The sequence below is a fragment of the Numenius arquata genome, chromosome 4 (assembly GCF_964106895.1).
Source record: "Numenius arquata chromosome 4, bNumArq3.hap1.1, whole genome shotgun sequence".
Taxonomy (NCBI): domain Eukaryota; kingdom Metazoa; phylum Chordata; class Aves; order Charadriiformes; family Scolopacidae; genus Numenius; species Numenius arquata.
The window spans coordinates 75,980,037-75,998,968 of record NC_133579.1 but is presented as its reverse complement, the minus strand read 5'-3'; the positions used below and the strand labels follow the sequence as shown (position 1 = coordinate 75,998,968).

Below are 18,932 nucleotides of genomic sequence, written 5' to 3'. Positions count from 1 at the left end.
TCTTTACTTCCATTACTTAAAGGTCTGAAGTTGGGGCAGGGGAGGTTTAGATTAGATATTAGGAAGCACTGCTTTACCGAGAGAGCGGTCAGGCACTGGAACAGCCTGCCCAGGGAGGTGGTGGAGTCACCACCCCTGGAGGTATTTAAGAAACGTGTAGATGTGGCCCTTCAGGGCATGCTCTAGTGCCCGAGATTGTTGGTTTCTGTCTGTTTGTGGGGTGGTGAGTGGTTGTGGGCGTTTGTTTTGGTTTGGTTTTGGTGTTCTGGGATTTTTTTTTTTTTTTTTTTTTTTGTTGGTTGGACTCGATGATCTCAAAGGTCCCATCCAGCCAAAAATATTCTGTGATTTACCTCTAAACAGTACCTGTATCCAGAAAATAATCACAAAGCATATTAAATGACTTACCTTCTTCATGTACTCTGTGACTGGATTCTGTTGCAAGAATTCAGTGCTTTCTCGTGTATAAAATCTCTCTGTGTCAGCGAGAAACTGAGATTCAAAGGATTCTTTATAGACAGTTAGTGTAGGTCCTTTTGCAAATGCATCATCTTCATTCAGCCCCAGCTCCACTACAAAAAACAAAAAAGCAAGTAATGACAAAATTGTCTTTTACAAAGTGGTCTCTTGCAAATAAACATGTACCCTTCTTCTAATTTACGTCAAGGTAATCAACCAGGACAGTATCAGCACCGCTTTTTACAACTTTTAAAAGTATACTTTTATTTTGCATTTAAAAAATAAGCAGCACAAGACATTACTCATGTAAGTTGCACTTTTTGATTCATTACTAAAGAGGATTTGGAAAACTTCACTATCTGAAAAGCTAGCTCAAATTCCCCTCCCGTTTCTTCCTCGTAAAGTTCCAGATTATATGCATATGTTTTTTTATTAATGAAATTAGTCATTAATCTGCATGGCAGGACTCCAAATGTCATACAAATGGAATAAAACTTTTTTGCTCCACTTTGTAAACTACTACGGTTCATGCCTTCCAGATTTAGCTCCTAAGTAAATAATTCATAAACAATGAACACTCTTGTCTATTAGTTCACTTCCAAGCTTTACAAATAAGGCACAATCAACTGTAATTGTTCCAAGCGTCTCCATAAACTTGAAGTTAAACAGTATGTAACTACGTTTATTTTACTGTATAAGTCTTTACTGGACATCCAAGGAGGTGGGATGCTACTTCTGGGTGCTGATAGAGGATATGTATTTATTTGTTTTTAAGAGAGTAATAAAACCTTAAAGAAATCTCACTTACCATAAGATTGTACAACTCCACTGATCAGCCTTGTATTGATAGTTTCACCATTTCTTTCCTTTTCAATCAATTTCAACACAGCATTTGTTACCTTAGAAAAACAGGGATTAAAAGTAAATCAAGCTCAGAGAAAGCAGCTGGTAGGTCAAGCACAGTATTTAATCAGGAGTGTATTCCTATATCAAGAAAAGTCAAGCCCCTTGAGAACAAAATGTAAGGACACCCGAACATACAAATTTCTTACAGACATCACAGAGTATGCTACACCTTAAAGTTCTACAATGTAATTACAGTCCCATTAGTGGTGAGCTATAGAAGGGTATGAAAGTGCTTGCATGGGTTTTTTGTTTGGTTGGGGCTTTTGGGTTTTTGTTTCTTTTTTTTTTTTTTTTCCTTTTAAATTGCAAAAAGCACCTTCCAAGCTCATTTTTGTTTTATACCTGAAATATAAGACAGCTTTGCAGTAAGAGCTGAACTGCCTGTACTTATGACAAAGCAAGCTATAGACTTATGCAATGTAGTTGCAACTACTGTTCCTCCAAACTGAAATTTTCATAATATAATACAGTCTTTTCATCATGAAGTACTGGTAAATAAGAGTAAAATCAACATACAAAAAAATAACAATTTGTCGCGATGAAACGTCTTGTTTCATACTGTGCTGATTCACCAATCAAAAATATTTGGTTGACCTGAATCTCCCAGTTCTCGGTGTAAATTTAAAGATTCACAGTAACGCTAAGGAGAGGCCAAAATCCAGGCCTGTCACTATCTGTTCTTACACAATCTTGACTCTCAAACCTTAAGACATGACTGTCAGCCTGTGCTGCTGCCTGGCTCGGAAACAGCCAAAGCTGTTACTTCATTTAAGATGATCCCCTCTCAGCAAAGAAATAACAGAACAGTCTTATTATCAAGGTTCAACCACGCACACAGAGAAAAGGTCCACTCCTCCCTTTTTAACACCACAAAGGAAAAGCAGAAGGCTCCTTTTTATTTTCTGGGTCTGCCCCCTGCCCTTCATCCTCCAAAATCTCCTTGGAACAGTTACTAACAATATGTAAAATTAACCATATAAATACCTGCTTATTTAATGGCCTGAACAAGCAATCTCTCCAGGTCACCAAGGCAAGCTAGAAGCAAAGGAAGAGAGGTGAAAGCAGGAATAAAGAAAATATTTATGTATATACATACACACGCAGGAGAGCTCCTTAAGGAAAGCTGATATAGTACACTAAATAATCAGATTATATTTTGGCACACACATTTCTTATGCAACAAGACTCTTTCACAATAAAATTACCATTTGCTTGATTACTAACTCCACCTAAGATGTCCCCTTCTCTGACAATGATCCACTGACAACTCTGAATACTAACAAGCCCTGCAAGTTACTTTGACAACATACAGCCTTTTTTGTTGGTGATTTTCATCAGGCTGACGCAGTCCCTTAGCGTTAGGCTAGTGAAGTTAAGAGGGAGGGAAGTAAGAATACCAACTGTTCTCTTACCATATGCAAAGTTATTTTAGTGAAGTGGTAAAATAATACATCACTTTCCTAATGCTTCACCAGCAAGGACAATAATTATCCTTTGTTAAAAAAAAAAAATAAATAATAAAGTACTTTTAGTTATCTGAGAAACAGAACTTCTGCTACGTTCTTCCTTTACTTATATTACTTTACATTACAAAAAAATATCAAGATCACCTATCAATCTTTCAGAACTGTACCAAAATAACTTGTATTACAAACCAAATGTTGACTGAATCTTAGCAGCTTGGATGCTAAAAAATTTGTAGAGATATATTGAAGTCAACAGAAAAAAAGAATGCAGAAAAAAAAATTACTTCTCCATTCTGTATTTGAAACACTTGACTGAATTCTAAGTGGAATAAGAAGGCCACACTGATGCACACATCTGACAGTATAAGTGCAAATATTCAGAACAGACACCCATGGACAGTCGCACACTGGTAGTCCCAATACGTACAAGTTAGATTGAACATCTCACAGGTTTAGCCCCATGGAATTTTAACAGCTATGCTGGGGTAGGAGTATGAAAAGGGGGCAGATTTCCATTTTGCCCACTTCTTCAAAACTCCTATGAACTTCCTACAAGTTTCAAGGAGCGATCTGTAGGACAATAATGCAAACATGACAGATGGAATGGATAAATCACTCACTTCAAAAAGCTACTTACTGAATAAATTTCATATATTCCTTTACGACCTTCATCACACTCACGACGAACCCAATGTCGATTGAGGTAGGCACATATCCCATTCAATACTTTGCTTGAAAACCTATAATCTTCCCACTGTTGAGTGTAGAATTTCAGCACGCTTTCATCCATCAAATCTTCACCATCCTAAAATAACAGTTTGCCAGTACTGTTGGGTAATTTTAAGGTACAACCAAGGTATATAATGGTGTACAAATTAACTGTGTAATAGGTCTACACCACGCAATGAATTTACAGGAAACAAAGTGCTAATACATTTACTTGCACATTAGTAAAGTACAAGGCCAGCATGGGATTTAGAAATTAAAATACTGGTAAAAAAAATGCACAGCATAGACAAAAATCTAGGTGACACTCCTGTGCCTCCTGTGGGAGAGAGCCAGAGGGCATCGCATCAGGAACAGTGCCACTGATGAGTGTGCCAGGTGAAACACGCCAGTGCCACGGTAATGCCTTCAACATGCCAATCCCATAATATACCACCCGCTCCCACTGCCGCCGCCGGGGGAGCTGAAACAAGTGAGAGTGGATGGGGTCTTCTGGGGCACCCTGCCAGGCAGTAAATGGAATCCTGTACTCTCGGAAACAGGTCTGGTATCGTATTTGTTCTTGTTGCAGGAAAAAAAAAAGAAGAAAGTTGTAACACATGGGAGTTCAAGTATCTTTCCAAAGCTTGAACGGACAAGGGAATAAAACCAGGAGTGCATTCTGGATAAGGCCTCAGAGACCTTCATGCAGCTTTATAAATTAATTACACAGTAGACTTGACAGAACACTAAGAATCTTCATTATTGCTCAAAGTTAAAATCCCGAAAGTTAAAAGTACGGTTCCTTTCCAAAAATAACTAGGAACCATTCTCTTACAAAGCAGCCCAACATCCAGCTTTATTAGTAGTTTATTTATTGAAGGAAATTAATGGCTACCATCAGGCATTTTCATCATTACAGGCAACTGTTTTTTCGGCATTACTAATATGCTGGTTAATTGGTTAGAAAGTCTACCTGTTCCTGTTCAAAACAGAGGACAGCTTAAGATGGCACATGACATAACTTCTATTAAACACAGAAATGCTGTTTTGGCTTGAAGAGGACAAGCAGCCCACAGGCACACCTAGCGACTGACCCGTGCCTCAGGTAAAGCCTAGAAAACATTCTAGTGGCTAATGGAGACAAAAGCAAATTTCAAGACGGTTCAATTTACTTCCAGTGGTTGCATACATCTCTAGGTTTGTTGATACAAGCTTTTCTCAACCCAGCCTATATTGCTCCTACAAACGCAGATTGATCTAATGTCCCATCTTACCTTAAGGAGATTTGTCAAGTAGTTCTTCAGAAATTCTTTTAGCCGTTTGTACAATTCCAAGCCAACAAACTGAGCACCTCCAGGTGTCTGGCCCTTTTTCGATTTAGAAGGAGGTACTCCAGCTCCCCGTGCTTGATTAGACTGGTGTACGCTCGTACAGTAGTTATAAACGTGACTGACAGGAAAGTTAAGGAATACGTATGTGCCAGCATGACACATTAAAAATACAATGAAACACAATATGTTAATTTCAATAAGCTATTTTTATGACTGTAAATGACTTAACCATAATACGTTACAAGATGCATTAGCCCACTTAAAAAATCAAACCAAAGCTAAGAAAATATAAAGTGATTGTCAGGAGAATTATCTGCAGCAGAAATGTGTCAGACTGCCAAGTACACTGCAACGACAAAATTAAATACACCTAATGCTTACTTAACAAGACCACCAAGAAAACAAAGCAGCTGAATTTGCTGATAAACTCCATTTAAACCTTGAAAATAATCTTATTTGATGTATTATATTGGCCTTCTACAAATACATAAGCTTTTATTTGAACAGGAAGAAATTTCAACACTAGCCTCAAGCAACATTCAGTAGTTGAAAACAGAGAGGATAATATTTTTGCATTCCTTCAAACACAATCCTTTAGCCGTTTGTACAATTCCAAGCCAACAAACTGAGCACAAACAAATCTTTGGCCATTTGGCCACGGGCAGACAGGGGACAAACCTAGAAAGCAGTAACGGTGAGACACACATACTCAAACGCACACCATGAAATGAGATTCACCAGTTGTAGGCTACAAGTATAATCCCAACATTTAAGTATCTGGTAGCAATTCTTTTTCCTCTCATACTGATACAGCCTAGAAGACTTGCTGTATTTGTTAACTAAACATTGTTTTCTGATCTAGAACACTCAAATATTCAGAGTTCTTCCAAAGTAACGAGTAGAAGTCACATTGCTCGAAACACTCCACAAACAAGGAAAACAAACGAGCTTGGTAGCACTCAAATTCAACTCGGGGAGGACTCAGATCTGACGCCAAGAATTGCCCTAATGACACACCGGGCAAATGATTACCCAACAGGAACGAAGGTACTGAGCAGGAGCACTCACGCATCTACCCAGAGTCCGAGGGCAGGCTTCCGAGTCACGTTCCTTGTTAGAGAACATCCTATTAAGCAATCCAGAAGGTCTAATTTAGTTTTAACTTTTGTTTTAACTAATGGGCCAAGCTTTAGCCACTGGACAGGCTTCCTCCACAGTACGCCACGTATTAGGAAATTAATACATTGCTGAAATTTGCCTTTTATCTTTCCCTTCAGAAAGACCGGCACAATATAATGGAAGACATCAGCACAGTTAAATACCAAGGGAATTCTAAATTCCAAATATATGATGCATTATATGCAAATATATGATGCATTATAGCAGAAAAATCTCTTAAAATAACCAGTTAACTCCCTTGTGATTACTTAAAAAAGAAAAAAGCTTCACAGACAAATCATACCCTTAAACCGGGTTTAAGAATCAGAGTATGCTGCATGCCACCAGAAACAAGGCCCACGGTCTGTGTGAAGCACAGGAAAGCCTGCTCACAGTCTATACTCATGTACTCGTTCAAAAAGTCATCACATCCTGTTCAAAAGAGCGACGCTCTTTGCCTGAGATTAACCCTTTTTGAAAAAACATACATTTCTTACCTTACCTCATCCAGGTGCCAAATAATTAGACTTCCCACAATACAAACCAGTAACATAAAACCTTCACTTGTGCTTGGCAACTGAACTTTTATCAGCCTCTTATCTCTATCAGGCATTTATTTCCTGGACATTAATGATTTCTTCCAGCTCCTAGACATTTGTTCAACTTTCCTGGCACCATTTACCATCTATGCTTCCATTTCAGAAGTCCCTGTTCGAGTGACACAGCATGCCGCACAGCGTAACAATTTTTCTCTGGATATAAATCTTTCACTTCACAAACAGGAAAAGCAGGGCTTACCTCACAGTTTAACTTTAAAACAGTTAATATAAGGTCCTCTGAATTGTCTATGGAAAAATCTCGCGTCACGATACAAAGAATTCAGGGCTTCAGGGCTGATGCATAAATACCCAGCTGGCAGCCTTGTCTCGTTTTTCCCCTAACTCTCCTATTCCAAGTGGCTTTGGGCAAGCCTAAAAATACAAGGATTGTCCAGATGTCAGATAATTCTCACAGGCTTTATGAATACTGCCTGATGAAAATATTCCTTCTGTTCTTCTCCAAGAATAATCACAAAAGCCTTCAGAAAAAGAAAAGACCAAGTTCAGATGACACAAGCGTTTTTTCTAACACCATACATTTTACTATTAAAACCAGGGTTCCTTGTAAAGTAAACACTGAGAGATACGGAGACCTTCTGTCCATGCCTGACTGATCAACTCAGGGCTGGAATAAAAATACACCAGTAGTGCCCATCTTTACTTGTTATTCTGTCTTGAATCTTGCTAGTCAAAGTGTCCAAGATAGCACTTTTGAAAACCCCTACTTTAGTTGTTCTACGCGAGTCACACTGAAGTTAGTTTGCCTGTGCAGGAGGCAGTTTGCAAGTGTAAATAACACTTTGACATATTATACATAAAAGAACCTTCTCTCACGCTTTGTTTACAATGTGTTCCCATCTGCTAAAGGCAGTGACTGACAGAAAGACTGACATATTCAAACCAAAATCAGAGTTGCACTGCTTACTACAAAGTACATGGCAGTTCATCTGAGAACCACAAGGGGAACGCTATGAAAAGAATTCTTGGTTGCAGAAGGCAAACTAATCCCGACTGCTTCGTATGCTGGAAGCCATATACATATCCAAACAGATATTAGGAAACATTTCTGTGGGTGTTTGCCCAATTCTGCATAGCAATTCGCATACTACAACAAGCAGAGAAGTGAATTCATCAACACAATAGTTTGCACGGCTCCCCAACCTTCTGGCTGCTCAACTTCAGATCTGGCCAAGTGAAGAGGCAGAGCACCTGCAGGAGGAACAGCTTGAGATCAGTCTCTTAACTTCTACACTGTCTTTACAGGGAAGGAGAAATTACATTTACTTATCCAAATTCAAATTTGAAGTAGAAGACCGCAAAGAAGTTTATAAATTGATTCAGCACTGTGCTGAATCAATATGAAAAATGTTTTTCAGAACCTTGTTCTTCTTGGAAACTCTTCAAAATGGAATGCAAGAAGCAGCCAAAGATAAATTAATTTTACCACCTTTGCCTTCAATAAAATTTACACTGCTTTTGACAACCTTGACTCAGTTTCTAAAGCTGGACAGTGCAAAGGAAGAAAAAAATTCCCATGTTGCCATGCTAAAATGAATTTACGGCCTTGTAGGAGATCATTTCCACTGAAGGAAATGATCCTGACACACAACCCACTTGGAGGGCTTACTTTCCACCTGCTTTTCCAGTAGCATGGAAGTTCTATGCAGGCAACCAGTGATGTGGACCGGGGAGGTGACTGCCACTATAACCGACCACTGTCTCCGTTCCCAGATCCTTTGTGGAGCAGATCTGAACTTCTGTGTCCACACAGCAGAAGTGAAACGGGCTCTTTCAGTAGTACTGTATATACTTTTTGAGCAACTACGCCATCAAAACACAAGCTTAAGCACGCCACAGTCACCTGTAACCTGCCCTCCACCCCAGAAAAGTACCAAAATACTCCATACAGCAGGTTTTTTAGTCCAGGCGCAACCGCAAACAGAAATCATGTGAGACAAGTATCAGTTTTGTAATTCAATACACAACAGGAAAACACATTTTACACTGATGGGTACAAATTACCCAGTTTCACGAGTCTCTAATCTTAATTTTTTTTCTAAGGAAAACAGTTCTGCTGAGGTAATAACTGATTCCCCTTCCAGCAGCACAGCTGGGTGCCCACAGTTCTTCCATTTGGCTATGAAAAATTAACGTAACTGGGATAAGTCTGCTTGAGGAACAGATATATAAAATTAAAAGGAACTGAAAGGGAAGCAGAATTACTACAGTGTAGCACAAAAGTACAGGGCACAGAGAAAAGGCAACAAAGCTTTTGAAAAGGAGGAAGCACGCAACACCAAGGAGAAAAAGCTGAACAACCCTCTAACCCGAATTTCTCTCTCATTACTTCTACTGTCTTTATTATAAAGATCAGTTTTAGGCATGAATTTGCTGTTTCACAGATCGTAAGCAGTAATTAACTGTGTGCCGAGTGCTCTGACACCTCAACAGCTAGCCTACAGAAACAAGTTGAGATTAGTTCCACTTCTGTAAAAAACTTGCATTTTTCTAGCTTACACCCAAGGCATGCCAGAACAACAACGGGAAAGTTGCTGAAAACACCAATTGGAGAGTTGCTAGGAAATATCACGTAAGTTTTGTATTCTTGTAAAACCACTTCTATTACAAACAATACAGCTTACTGCATTTACTAGAGAACAGCTTCACGTATTTCCTTCAAAATGATTAAAGCTGTTTCTCCTCCTGTGTGTCCGGAAGATCAGCCTGTGCGAACCTCACAGAGCCACCTCCTGCAAAAGCAAAGCCGCTCAGAGAAGCAGCCGTGCCTGCGCGGCTTTAACATTTCATAAGCCAACCAGATAAAGGAATTTTGCACAAGTTTTTGAAACGATGAGGCGGCCAAAAAGCAATCACTTTTCAGAACAGGTACTTTAAAAGCCCACTTTAGCTTTGTGGAGAGGAGCAGTAAAACAAAAAACGGAGAAATCTTCATTCTTTTCAGGGAGGTACCAGTAAGAGCCTATTTTAAGTGTGTTCAGTTCATCATCCCGTACGGAAGGGTTACCCCTACAAAGCAGTTCAAAGAAAACAAACAAACAAACAAACAAAGACCCTGCCCACACACATTCTCCAGTTGTGTTTCAATACACTTTATCCTAAAAATCAATTACATATTTAAGTCTTTAGATTAGATAAGTGGGGATGATTTAACAGTGCAATTGTGAGTCAGGGGACTGGGGCAGAGACTGAAGGAGATATTACAGCATCGGCCATGCAGCTGCTATGAAAATCCAGGCATAACTGAGCTCAGACGTGTTTCTACAAGTCTGAGACCGGAGAAACTTCCAGCAAAAGCCATCTGAAGACTAATAGATAACTTCTTGTTTTCCTCTTCATGGCGTAAACTCGAAAGAATCACAGAGAAGCACTGAGTTCCAAGGAAAGCACATATTTTCAAAGCCAAATCTATATACAAAGCATACAGTCTTTATGCCAGGAAGTGCAAGAACCACCATAACTAAGGTCGCTTTTAAGTTTAAAGTTCTTTGCATTGACAGAAGTTGCTTTTGTACAGAATATTCTTGGCTATTATAAAAAGCAAGTAGAACATCAAGTGATCATCGTGAAGAACATAAAAAAAAGGAAGCGATCACACTAATATAAACATATTCTACACTTCTTTCAAACTGAAGCAGCAAGTTTTATAAATATACACAAAACCACACAACTTTACCTACTTTTCCACACAAGGAGAAGTCTATTGTGTACCCTTTGAACACGTAAACCAACACACACAAGCACTAACTGGCACATGAGAAACACTATGAAATACCATGTTGGATATAAGCAGGACTAATACTAGCACAGGGCAGAGGCTGCTTTGATGTGTCCAGAGTGACCTTAAACAATTTGACATACAAGGGAATGGATGGCTTCGAATGAGAGAATCTCAAGAGAAAGCGGAACAGTTTGAGGTTTAAAAAGTGCCTGCCCTAACACCCCCGTATCTTTTCTGTACAGAAAAAGCATAATGATCTGTTCAGAAAAAAAATAAATCAACAACATACGATGCTGCCTGGTAACAATAGATTCACGTGATCAGAAAATAAAAGATTCTCATAGTTTAATTTATATCTGCTGATCCAAAATCCTACTAAAATACAGGAATTCCAGCAAAAGCCACTAGGACAAGGATTGCAATAGATGCAACAACGAAAGACCTTGGCAAATGGATGCCGAGAGAGGGCTTCAGTGTTTTGCTTGGGCAACATGTACTACTGGTGCCGAACCTATCCACAGGTTAAAAAAAAAAAAGAGTTAAATGCACTTACACATTCTACTTCATAAAGAGAGAGATTATCCTGAGTCATCTGGTATTTTTAAAATGTAAGCATACTACACTTAATTATTTAATGTTTAACATAATAATGCTTAACCTTTACTACTTGCTAATATCTGAGGAAAAAAAATCCCATCTTATAAAACTGATTACAGAAACCTTTTGTGATGTACAGTTACCTACATTTGGTATAATGGATAATCGGTAACTACTACTTTGTTAAAATAAGTTAATAAAATTGAATCACAATGAGCAAATTCAGAAACAAGGAAAAGATTTTTCATAAAATAATGAAATGTGACAGAACAACCTAACCTTTACCTAATCTTACTTTAAAATACTTAAAGCAATTACTTTTGAAAAGAATTACTGTGACTAATAACAGAACAATATAAGAAATACATCTGTAAAATTCAATATGCAGGTGTAAGGCTTGAGCAAATTGTAGTCATAGTAAATTCAGCCATTTTACTTCAAAGTTTCACATAAGAGCTATATGATAATTATGCCATACACAACTACTCAAATGTATTCTAAGAACTGTTGAAATCAACAGTATGATTTTGATGTACACAACATCAGAAAGACTTTGAAAGTCAATTCGGACATTGAAGATGCACTTTTCAGTAAAACAACCACACCTACCATAGCACCGTATACTCTTCTTCTTATCAATTAAAAGGTTTTAAGATATCTTCATGTAAATAAAAACCTTATTTGTTATAAATTAACGGTACTTGGAATCCTTAAGCAGTCTTATTTTTCCCCAATTGAATTTTCATTAAATATTAAAACTGGACAAAAAGGTTCCTCTGTTCCACAAATTAACTACACTGTCTAAAATATTCCTTTTAAATGCTTCTCAGATTGTTTTGTAAATCTAGACAGTGAAAGCATGAGTTTATGCCAGAAAAAAAGTCATTTTGACATTTCAAATAAAAACCACACACATACGAAATAAACCACCACTAAGCTTTCCATTCAGCAATCGTATCTAGAAATTGAGAAATTGATGTCTGCTTGGAGGAAGAAAATATGGAAAAAATATGGAAAATAGCTTTCAGAAAGCTATTCAGCTATAAAAAAAAATTATGCTAGTTTAATACAGGGCAGGAAAGTTTTCTGATAGTCTGGTATCTGGTCTGAGAATTTGCTTAAGATACATAAAACAAGGAGAGCAACAAAATCCCTTCATTCTCTCCACTAACGTGTTTAAATCCAAATGTATGTAAATCCCAATTCAGCCTCTCGGACCATGAGGCCTGAGGAAAATAAATTGCAGACTCACTATATGATAAGTTTGGGAAACGGGCATCACTTTCTGCCAAAAAAAAAAAAAAAAAAAAAAAAAGAAAGGAAAACTAGCACAAATGGAGATTAAGAAGAGGTGGCCATAAGGAGAAGTGACTTATAGCAATACGAGTTGAGTTAGAATAATTCTAAGTAAACAAAGCAATAGGTCTTCCACCAACAATTCAAAACAGAAGCTTAGAACTTGCTACAGGCAAGCACAGCTCTCTCTCGGACAGACTCACTGGCAGTTTCCTCCAAATACACTGAACACACACAGATATTCAGTATACGTTGATACTACAGTTTTGTTGCTTGGCCTCCTGAGTCCCAGGAGTGACCGACTCCTCAGGGACTTTATCACTGCTCGGGCATTGACTTTTACAACCTAGGCCTGTGACTAACAGCCTCCAAACTAATTGCCACCAACGAAAAAATAGGGTTAAAATGCCCTTCCCTCACAACATTAGCAATGCTGTTAGGTCTACCGCTCCTAGAAATCTAGTTAATCTTACTATTTTGCTTTTCTGCATGAAGCCAATGCTTGGCACGTAATCCTCTGCTAGCTAGTGATACAGCCTGCCAGAAGATGCTCGGTACTAGTGCAGGAGCTACCAGGCTCTTCGGTACTAGAAATTAATTAATAGCTGGTAAGGGACAGAAAAGCATCCAGATAAAGGATTTTATTTTCAAGAATCAAGGGAAAAAACCAACAACATAGGAAAAACCAAAGCAAGAAACGTCCAACAAAAAAAAAACCAACCCAGTCTCATCTTCCATGGGAAGCGACAGTCTAAAGGAATTCTGTTTCTATATGGAATAGGAAACACAAAGAACATACCTCAGAAAGTAATTACCTTAGTACATTGATCTCCACAACCATGTAAGGAGCGGTAAATAAAAATACCACAGCCTCCATAATGGACTGCTGTTCTGGTTAGGTGCTTTGGGATAGCTGGGACAGCAAAACGCATCACAAAAGTGTATGCACTACTGAAAAACATCTGGTAATCATCCGATCTGACAAAGAATACACCCTGCAACCAGGAGCACAAATGAATCTAAACTAGAAAAAGGAGGGATGAGGATCTTGACAACCACCACCCAGAAGCAAGATTTCTTGGTTCATCTCTTCGGTATTCTGATCTAGGAAACCCCTGGAATAATCAACCTCTTTCTTCTCCTACTGGAATGAAGGAAAAAAACCCAACACCTTATGCGCAAGCTCTGGCCTGTACTCAAGAGACTGATTCTAGTGTCTCACAAAAAGAGACAATCTGAACAAATGAGTGGAGGTAGGATGGGGGTCCAGATGGCCTGAATTGCGTAACTCTCCCAATTCTTCCCAAGGATTGTTTTCCCGAACAAAGCACAACAAAAACTTCCACATCTGATCAATTTTGACTGAAAATTCGATACCAGATACAGGACTAAACGCAGTGATGCTTGTATGCACGGTTCTCTGCCTCTTACAAATTAGAGGGACGAAATGGAATCCACTTCAGGATTCCTGACAACCAAAATAAAAAAGGAAGAAAAGAAAAGGACAAAAGAGGATGAGGACATGGCTAAACTGTCCACTGCATAAGATTTCCAAACTGCTGTCACATCCAGCATCCTTCTAAGTAGGGCTGATGTTCAGACCAATTACAGCTGCAGCTGAAATTCACCTCCATCCGTTCTGCTTTCCAGACCGAGCTGTCTGACCAGCAGAGCTTGTCGAAATAAAAGTCCATCAATCTATTTGACTTGCTGCACGCAAAGACTGAGCACGTACATTACAGATACCGCATCCGAGAGGGGAGTAATGTTTTAAGCACAACTTTTGAACATATGCGCTTGGTATAGAATGCGAAGTGCTTTGTTATCTTCATAGTAGATTAAAAAGCCTTAACTGCTGTCAAGTATTCTGAGTTATCAGACTATTAAATTAATCCGCAATTAAAGCCAATCATCAAAATAATCCACTAGATTAATTCACTTACAAAAGTAACAAACAAGAATATTTGAGAACATCAGAAGGAGAGGGAAAAAAAAGCAAGTGTTTTAACATTACCACTATAATAAATACTTAGTCTTCAGCTGCCCTGCTTGATTGACCTCACAAACAGGAGTATATTAGAGGCACTCAGAAGAAACATCTCTCTCAGAGGTTCTACTACACGTCAGACTTCTATCAGACATTCAACTTTTGCAGACTTGTTTCATTCAGTCAAGAACAATGCTGAACAGTCATTTTAAGTCCTTAAGAAATGTTCTGACCCTAAATCAAATGCTATTTCATCTTCCCATCACTATTAAAGTAGTACCCTAGAAACACTCAGCAGCCTGCGCAGGGCTTCTCCTACCCACCCAAGGAACATGGATTCTGCAGGCACAGATAAAAGTCAAACATTGACTCTGAGATTACATGTCAGAAAACAAAACTTCTCCATCTCCTTAGGAAGTTCAGAGAAATACAGAATTAATGACTTTATACACTTCAAGCTCCTCTTTCTTTTATAAAAGCTCTGTCCTTTCAAAATAACCTCAGACTAAAATTTCACATGTAATTCCAAATCATTGCCAACAACAGCTTTAGAAGTTAATTTATGTATCAAAACATTTATTAAAAAAACCCCTTAAAATTGATAAAGAAAAATAGTAGAACTACTTAAAGACAGACAGGAAACATATTCAGTCACCATTTCTCTTCTGGTATACCTACACACTCTGCTGTACCACCACCTTCCTAAGCAGCGCTTACTCTACTGAGCAATACACGGTTACGAGAGCGAACACAGAACAACAGATGCAAAACAGAGGTGGCTCCTCACCAAATCCATTTACACGCCACTCTATACGTGGAACATAAAGGAAGGATTTCTCACTTTCTAAAAAAGTGAAGTCAAACACCGAATCTATAATACAGCAAGAGGCACATCCCTACTTCAAAGAAGTTATAAAAGATCCTTACGCACTAACTGACAGAAACAAGTTTCCTACACTTTTCCAAGTAGTACTTCAGCACACACATACAAGGATGAACACAATCCCCTTTCAGCATCTTATATAACAACTCCTAGAACCGGGAGATGCTGGAAAATTTCAATAGCTCTCTGATGCAAGCTAGGAATTCAAGAGAAATCCACTGGGCGCATTCTCACTCCAGCCGGAAAATTATAAAACCAACTCAAGAGTAAAGTACTACTCTGAGGATGACAAGAAAAAAAAAAAAAATCCAGGTAAGCACACATTATTACCAACAAAACCTGCAGCTTAATGCCGGAGACTAACATATAAAGGAAAAAGAATTTCTGTTTTCTTTTGGTGTATTGTGGACTCAAAATTACATCTATTAATAAAATCACTTTAAACATCTTCTCTGTCAAAGATAATAGTAATCAAACCTGAAATTCAGAGCTAGCCATAATTACGGAGACAGTTTTCCAGACAACAGCACCTTCCTGCTTATTTGCCATTAAGATTAAACAGAAAAGGCTAATCTTCAAAATAAAATTAATTCTTAAAAGCTATTAAGTCAAACAGTTATGAAAAAAATCTTAGTTTAGAGAAGTAAAAAGCTACCTCTAATCTACTAACAGTGAAAGTACTAACTGGCTTAGGCATTAGGATACGTGTAGAGTTCCATGTATCTAGATTTTGCCATACTTTGTCTGGTGTAAACCTGTTGAATTCCAGCTCTTAGGTCATCCCATATCTGGTCAAGACCGATCTGTTTAAGTCCATGCGGGTTCTGACTCCTATTCGATGACATTTTGTATTTCCTGTAAAGTCTTCCAATGCAGCAGCCTGAGATTTGGTTATTCCTCCATCAGAATCACAAGTCAAGTAACATTCTAAACTCAGTTGCAGCAACTCAGCAAGATAGTCTTTACATATAAAGAGTGATGTTTCCCAGGAAGACAATCTGCAAAAGGAAAAGAAATTATACACGTTATATGACAGCCCAAATTCATTCACACTAGAGGAAAAAGATACAAAATTAATGATTCCATTGAAACGTTTTCATTTATACAGATGAGAAATCGGTGATGAGATCTCCAATACCAGAACCAAGGAACATAATTCCACAATTCAGCAATCCACTACAAAAGTTGACTTAGCGCACAGATCTGCCCAATGCCTGTAGGTACCAAGGCAGGGAGGTTGGACTAGATGATCTTTAAAGGTGCTTTCCAGCCCAAACCATTCCATGATTCTGTACCCTACAGCCCATTCACTGAAATATTCAAAACACAGTGAAACATGATGACTTTTTGCCATCCTTCTATAGACAAGAATAAAGCTTTATGATAAATCTCTCCTGTAGAGCCTGCCAGCAAACACTCGCAAGAACTTTCCATAATTTCAAGGATACTATAGGCCGAGACCTGATAAACCCTATTATTTGGTTTTGATCTTCAAGCAGCAGAAAATAAAGACAGTCCTTTAGGATCTACAGTATGTCATAGGTGCTTTGTAATAGCCGCTTCTAGGCTATTGCATGTTCTACTCCAGGTTTCACACTGTTTTAAAGATTAAGTATTCTATTATACCCTCTCTGACCCCCACCCAATTATTTATAGGACATCTCTTCTGCCTTTTCTCCTTGACCCTAAAAAGACCAGCTAAGATCGAGACATTTCTTCAGGTTTTTTTAGTCAATGACTGTCTTACTGCAGTAACACGTAAGTTACCACTCCTCACGGTCCTTTACCATCTATCTATCATTTAAATGCTATCAAGCATTTAAATCTCAAGCTCTAAGTAAAAAACACGGAGAAGTATTTTCATTATGTCAATCTGAGCAACAAGTACTGCCTCATTTCAAACAGACATAAACTGCTCCTGGAGCTAATTTTTCTTTTTACATGAGCAACAATTACTTACAAGATTAGATGGAAAAACAAGAATTCAATCAATATATATCTTATAAAACATACACTAAAAATTCAACCTTGCCATTCTGTTTCTATAATTACAGCAAACTGGTTACTAAAGACACATGGGAATAACGCATCATCATGGTGAAGTGTAATACAGACCATACCTTATTTGTATTTAACTTCTTTAATTCCTAGAAAGGGAACCTGCTGCAGTACTAACAATGACGGATTTTCACGACTGAGCAATCAAAGCCAGAAAGAACAAAGGTCCAAAAGTAGCCATTTGCCTGGACTGCGGGGAAACACTCTGTGCACGCTACACACCCACAATCTTGGACTATGATCTTAAGTCAGCATTGCAATAAAAAGCAAGACAATTAATTCGATGTCTACAATCCAGGAAAGAAGAAGCTTTCTGATCCCTTAAATCAGGTACTATTTGAACTCTCCACAGATGCAAGAGAAGACATGGTTACAAACTGCTGAGTGGGAAAGGGGAAACATAACCCCAATTTCAAAATGGGAAAAAAAGACCTGGGGAACTACAGGCCGGTCAGTGTCACCTCTGTGGCGGCAAGATCATGGAGCAGATCCTCCTGGAATCTCTGCTAAGGCAACTGGAAAATAAGGAGGTGATTGGTGACAGCCAACATGGCTTCACCAAGGGCAAGTCATGCCTGGCAAACTTGGTGGCCTTTTAGGATATTACCACAACATTGGTAGACGAAGGCAGAGTAACAGACGTCATCCACCTGGACTTATGGAAAGCGTTCAACACTGTCCCGCACAACATCCTGGTCTCTAAATTGGAAAGTCATGGATTTGACCGATGGACCACTCGGGGGATAAGGAACTGGCTGGCTGGTCGCACTCAAAGGGTTGCGGTCGGTGGCTCAATGTCCGAGTGGAAGCCAATGACGAGTGGTGTTCCTCAGGGGTCAGTACTGGGACCAGTGCTGTTCAACATCTTTGTCAGAGACATGGACAGTGGGATGGAGTGCACCCTCAGCAAGTTTGCCGCCGACACCAAGCTGGGTGGCGCTGGAGGGAAGGGATGCCAGGTCCCAGAGGGACCTGGACAGGCTGGAGAGGTGGGCCTGTGCAAACCTCATGAAGTTCAACCAAGCCAAGTGCACGGTCCTGCACCTGGGACACAGCAATCCCAGGCACAAATACAGGTTGGGCGGAGAATGGCTGGAGAGCAGCCCTGAGGAGAAGGACTTGGGAGTGCTCACGGGTGAGAAGCTCAACATGAGCAGGCAGTGCGCGGTGGCAGCTCAGAAAGCCAACCGCATCCTGGGCTGCATCAAGAGAAGTGTGGCCAGCAGGTCGCGGGAGGTGATTCTGCCCCTCTACTCTGCACTCGTGAGACCCCACCTGGAACACTGTGTCCACCTTTGTGTCCTCAACACAGGAAGGACATGGACCTGTTGGAACGGGTCCAGCGGAGGGCCATGAAAATGATCAGAGGGCCGGAGCACCTCTCCTATGAAGACAGGCTGAGGGAGCTGGGGTTGTTCAGCCTGGAGAAGAGAAGGCTCCAGGGAGACCTTATAGCAGCCTTCCAGTACCTGAAGGGAGCCTACAGGAGAGATGGGGAGGGACTCGTTATCAGGGAATGTAGTGATAGGATGAGGGGTAATGGTTTTAAATTGGAAGAGGGGAGACTTAGACGAGATACTAGAAAGAAATTCTTTGCTGTGAGGTTGGTGAGAGCCTGGCCCAGGTTGCCCAGAGAAGCTGTGGCTGCCCCATCCCTGGAGGGGTTCAAGACCAGGTTGGATGGGGCTTGGAGCAACCTGGTCTGGTGGGAGGTGTCCCTGCCCAGGGCAGGGGGGTTGGAACTC

At 39.5% G+C, this 18,932-nt stretch overlaps 1 protein-coding gene across 1 annotated transcript in view; it reads right to left on the bottom strand.

Annotated features, from left to right (window-relative positions):
* CUL1 (cullin 1) overlaps positions 1–18,932 on the bottom strand; it is a 54,645-nt gene that overhangs the window by 22,051 nt on the left and 13,662 nt on the right. The window contains exons 2-7 of the mRNA XM_074146954.1: positions 15,835–16,127; positions 4,814–4,988; positions 3,469–3,636; positions 2,350–2,400; positions 1,268–1,358; positions 409–572 (exon numbers count right to left, since the gene is read on the bottom strand). Coding sequence (XP_074003055.1) covers positions 409–572; positions 1,268–1,358; positions 2,350–2,400; positions 3,469–3,636; positions 4,814–4,988; positions 15,835–15,974 — 789 coding nt within the window. The 5' untranslated portion in view covers positions 15,975–16,127. The remainder of the gene's footprint in view (positions 1–408; positions 573–1,267; positions 1,359–2,349; positions 2,401–3,468; positions 3,637–4,813; positions 4,989–15,834; positions 16,128–18,932) is intronic.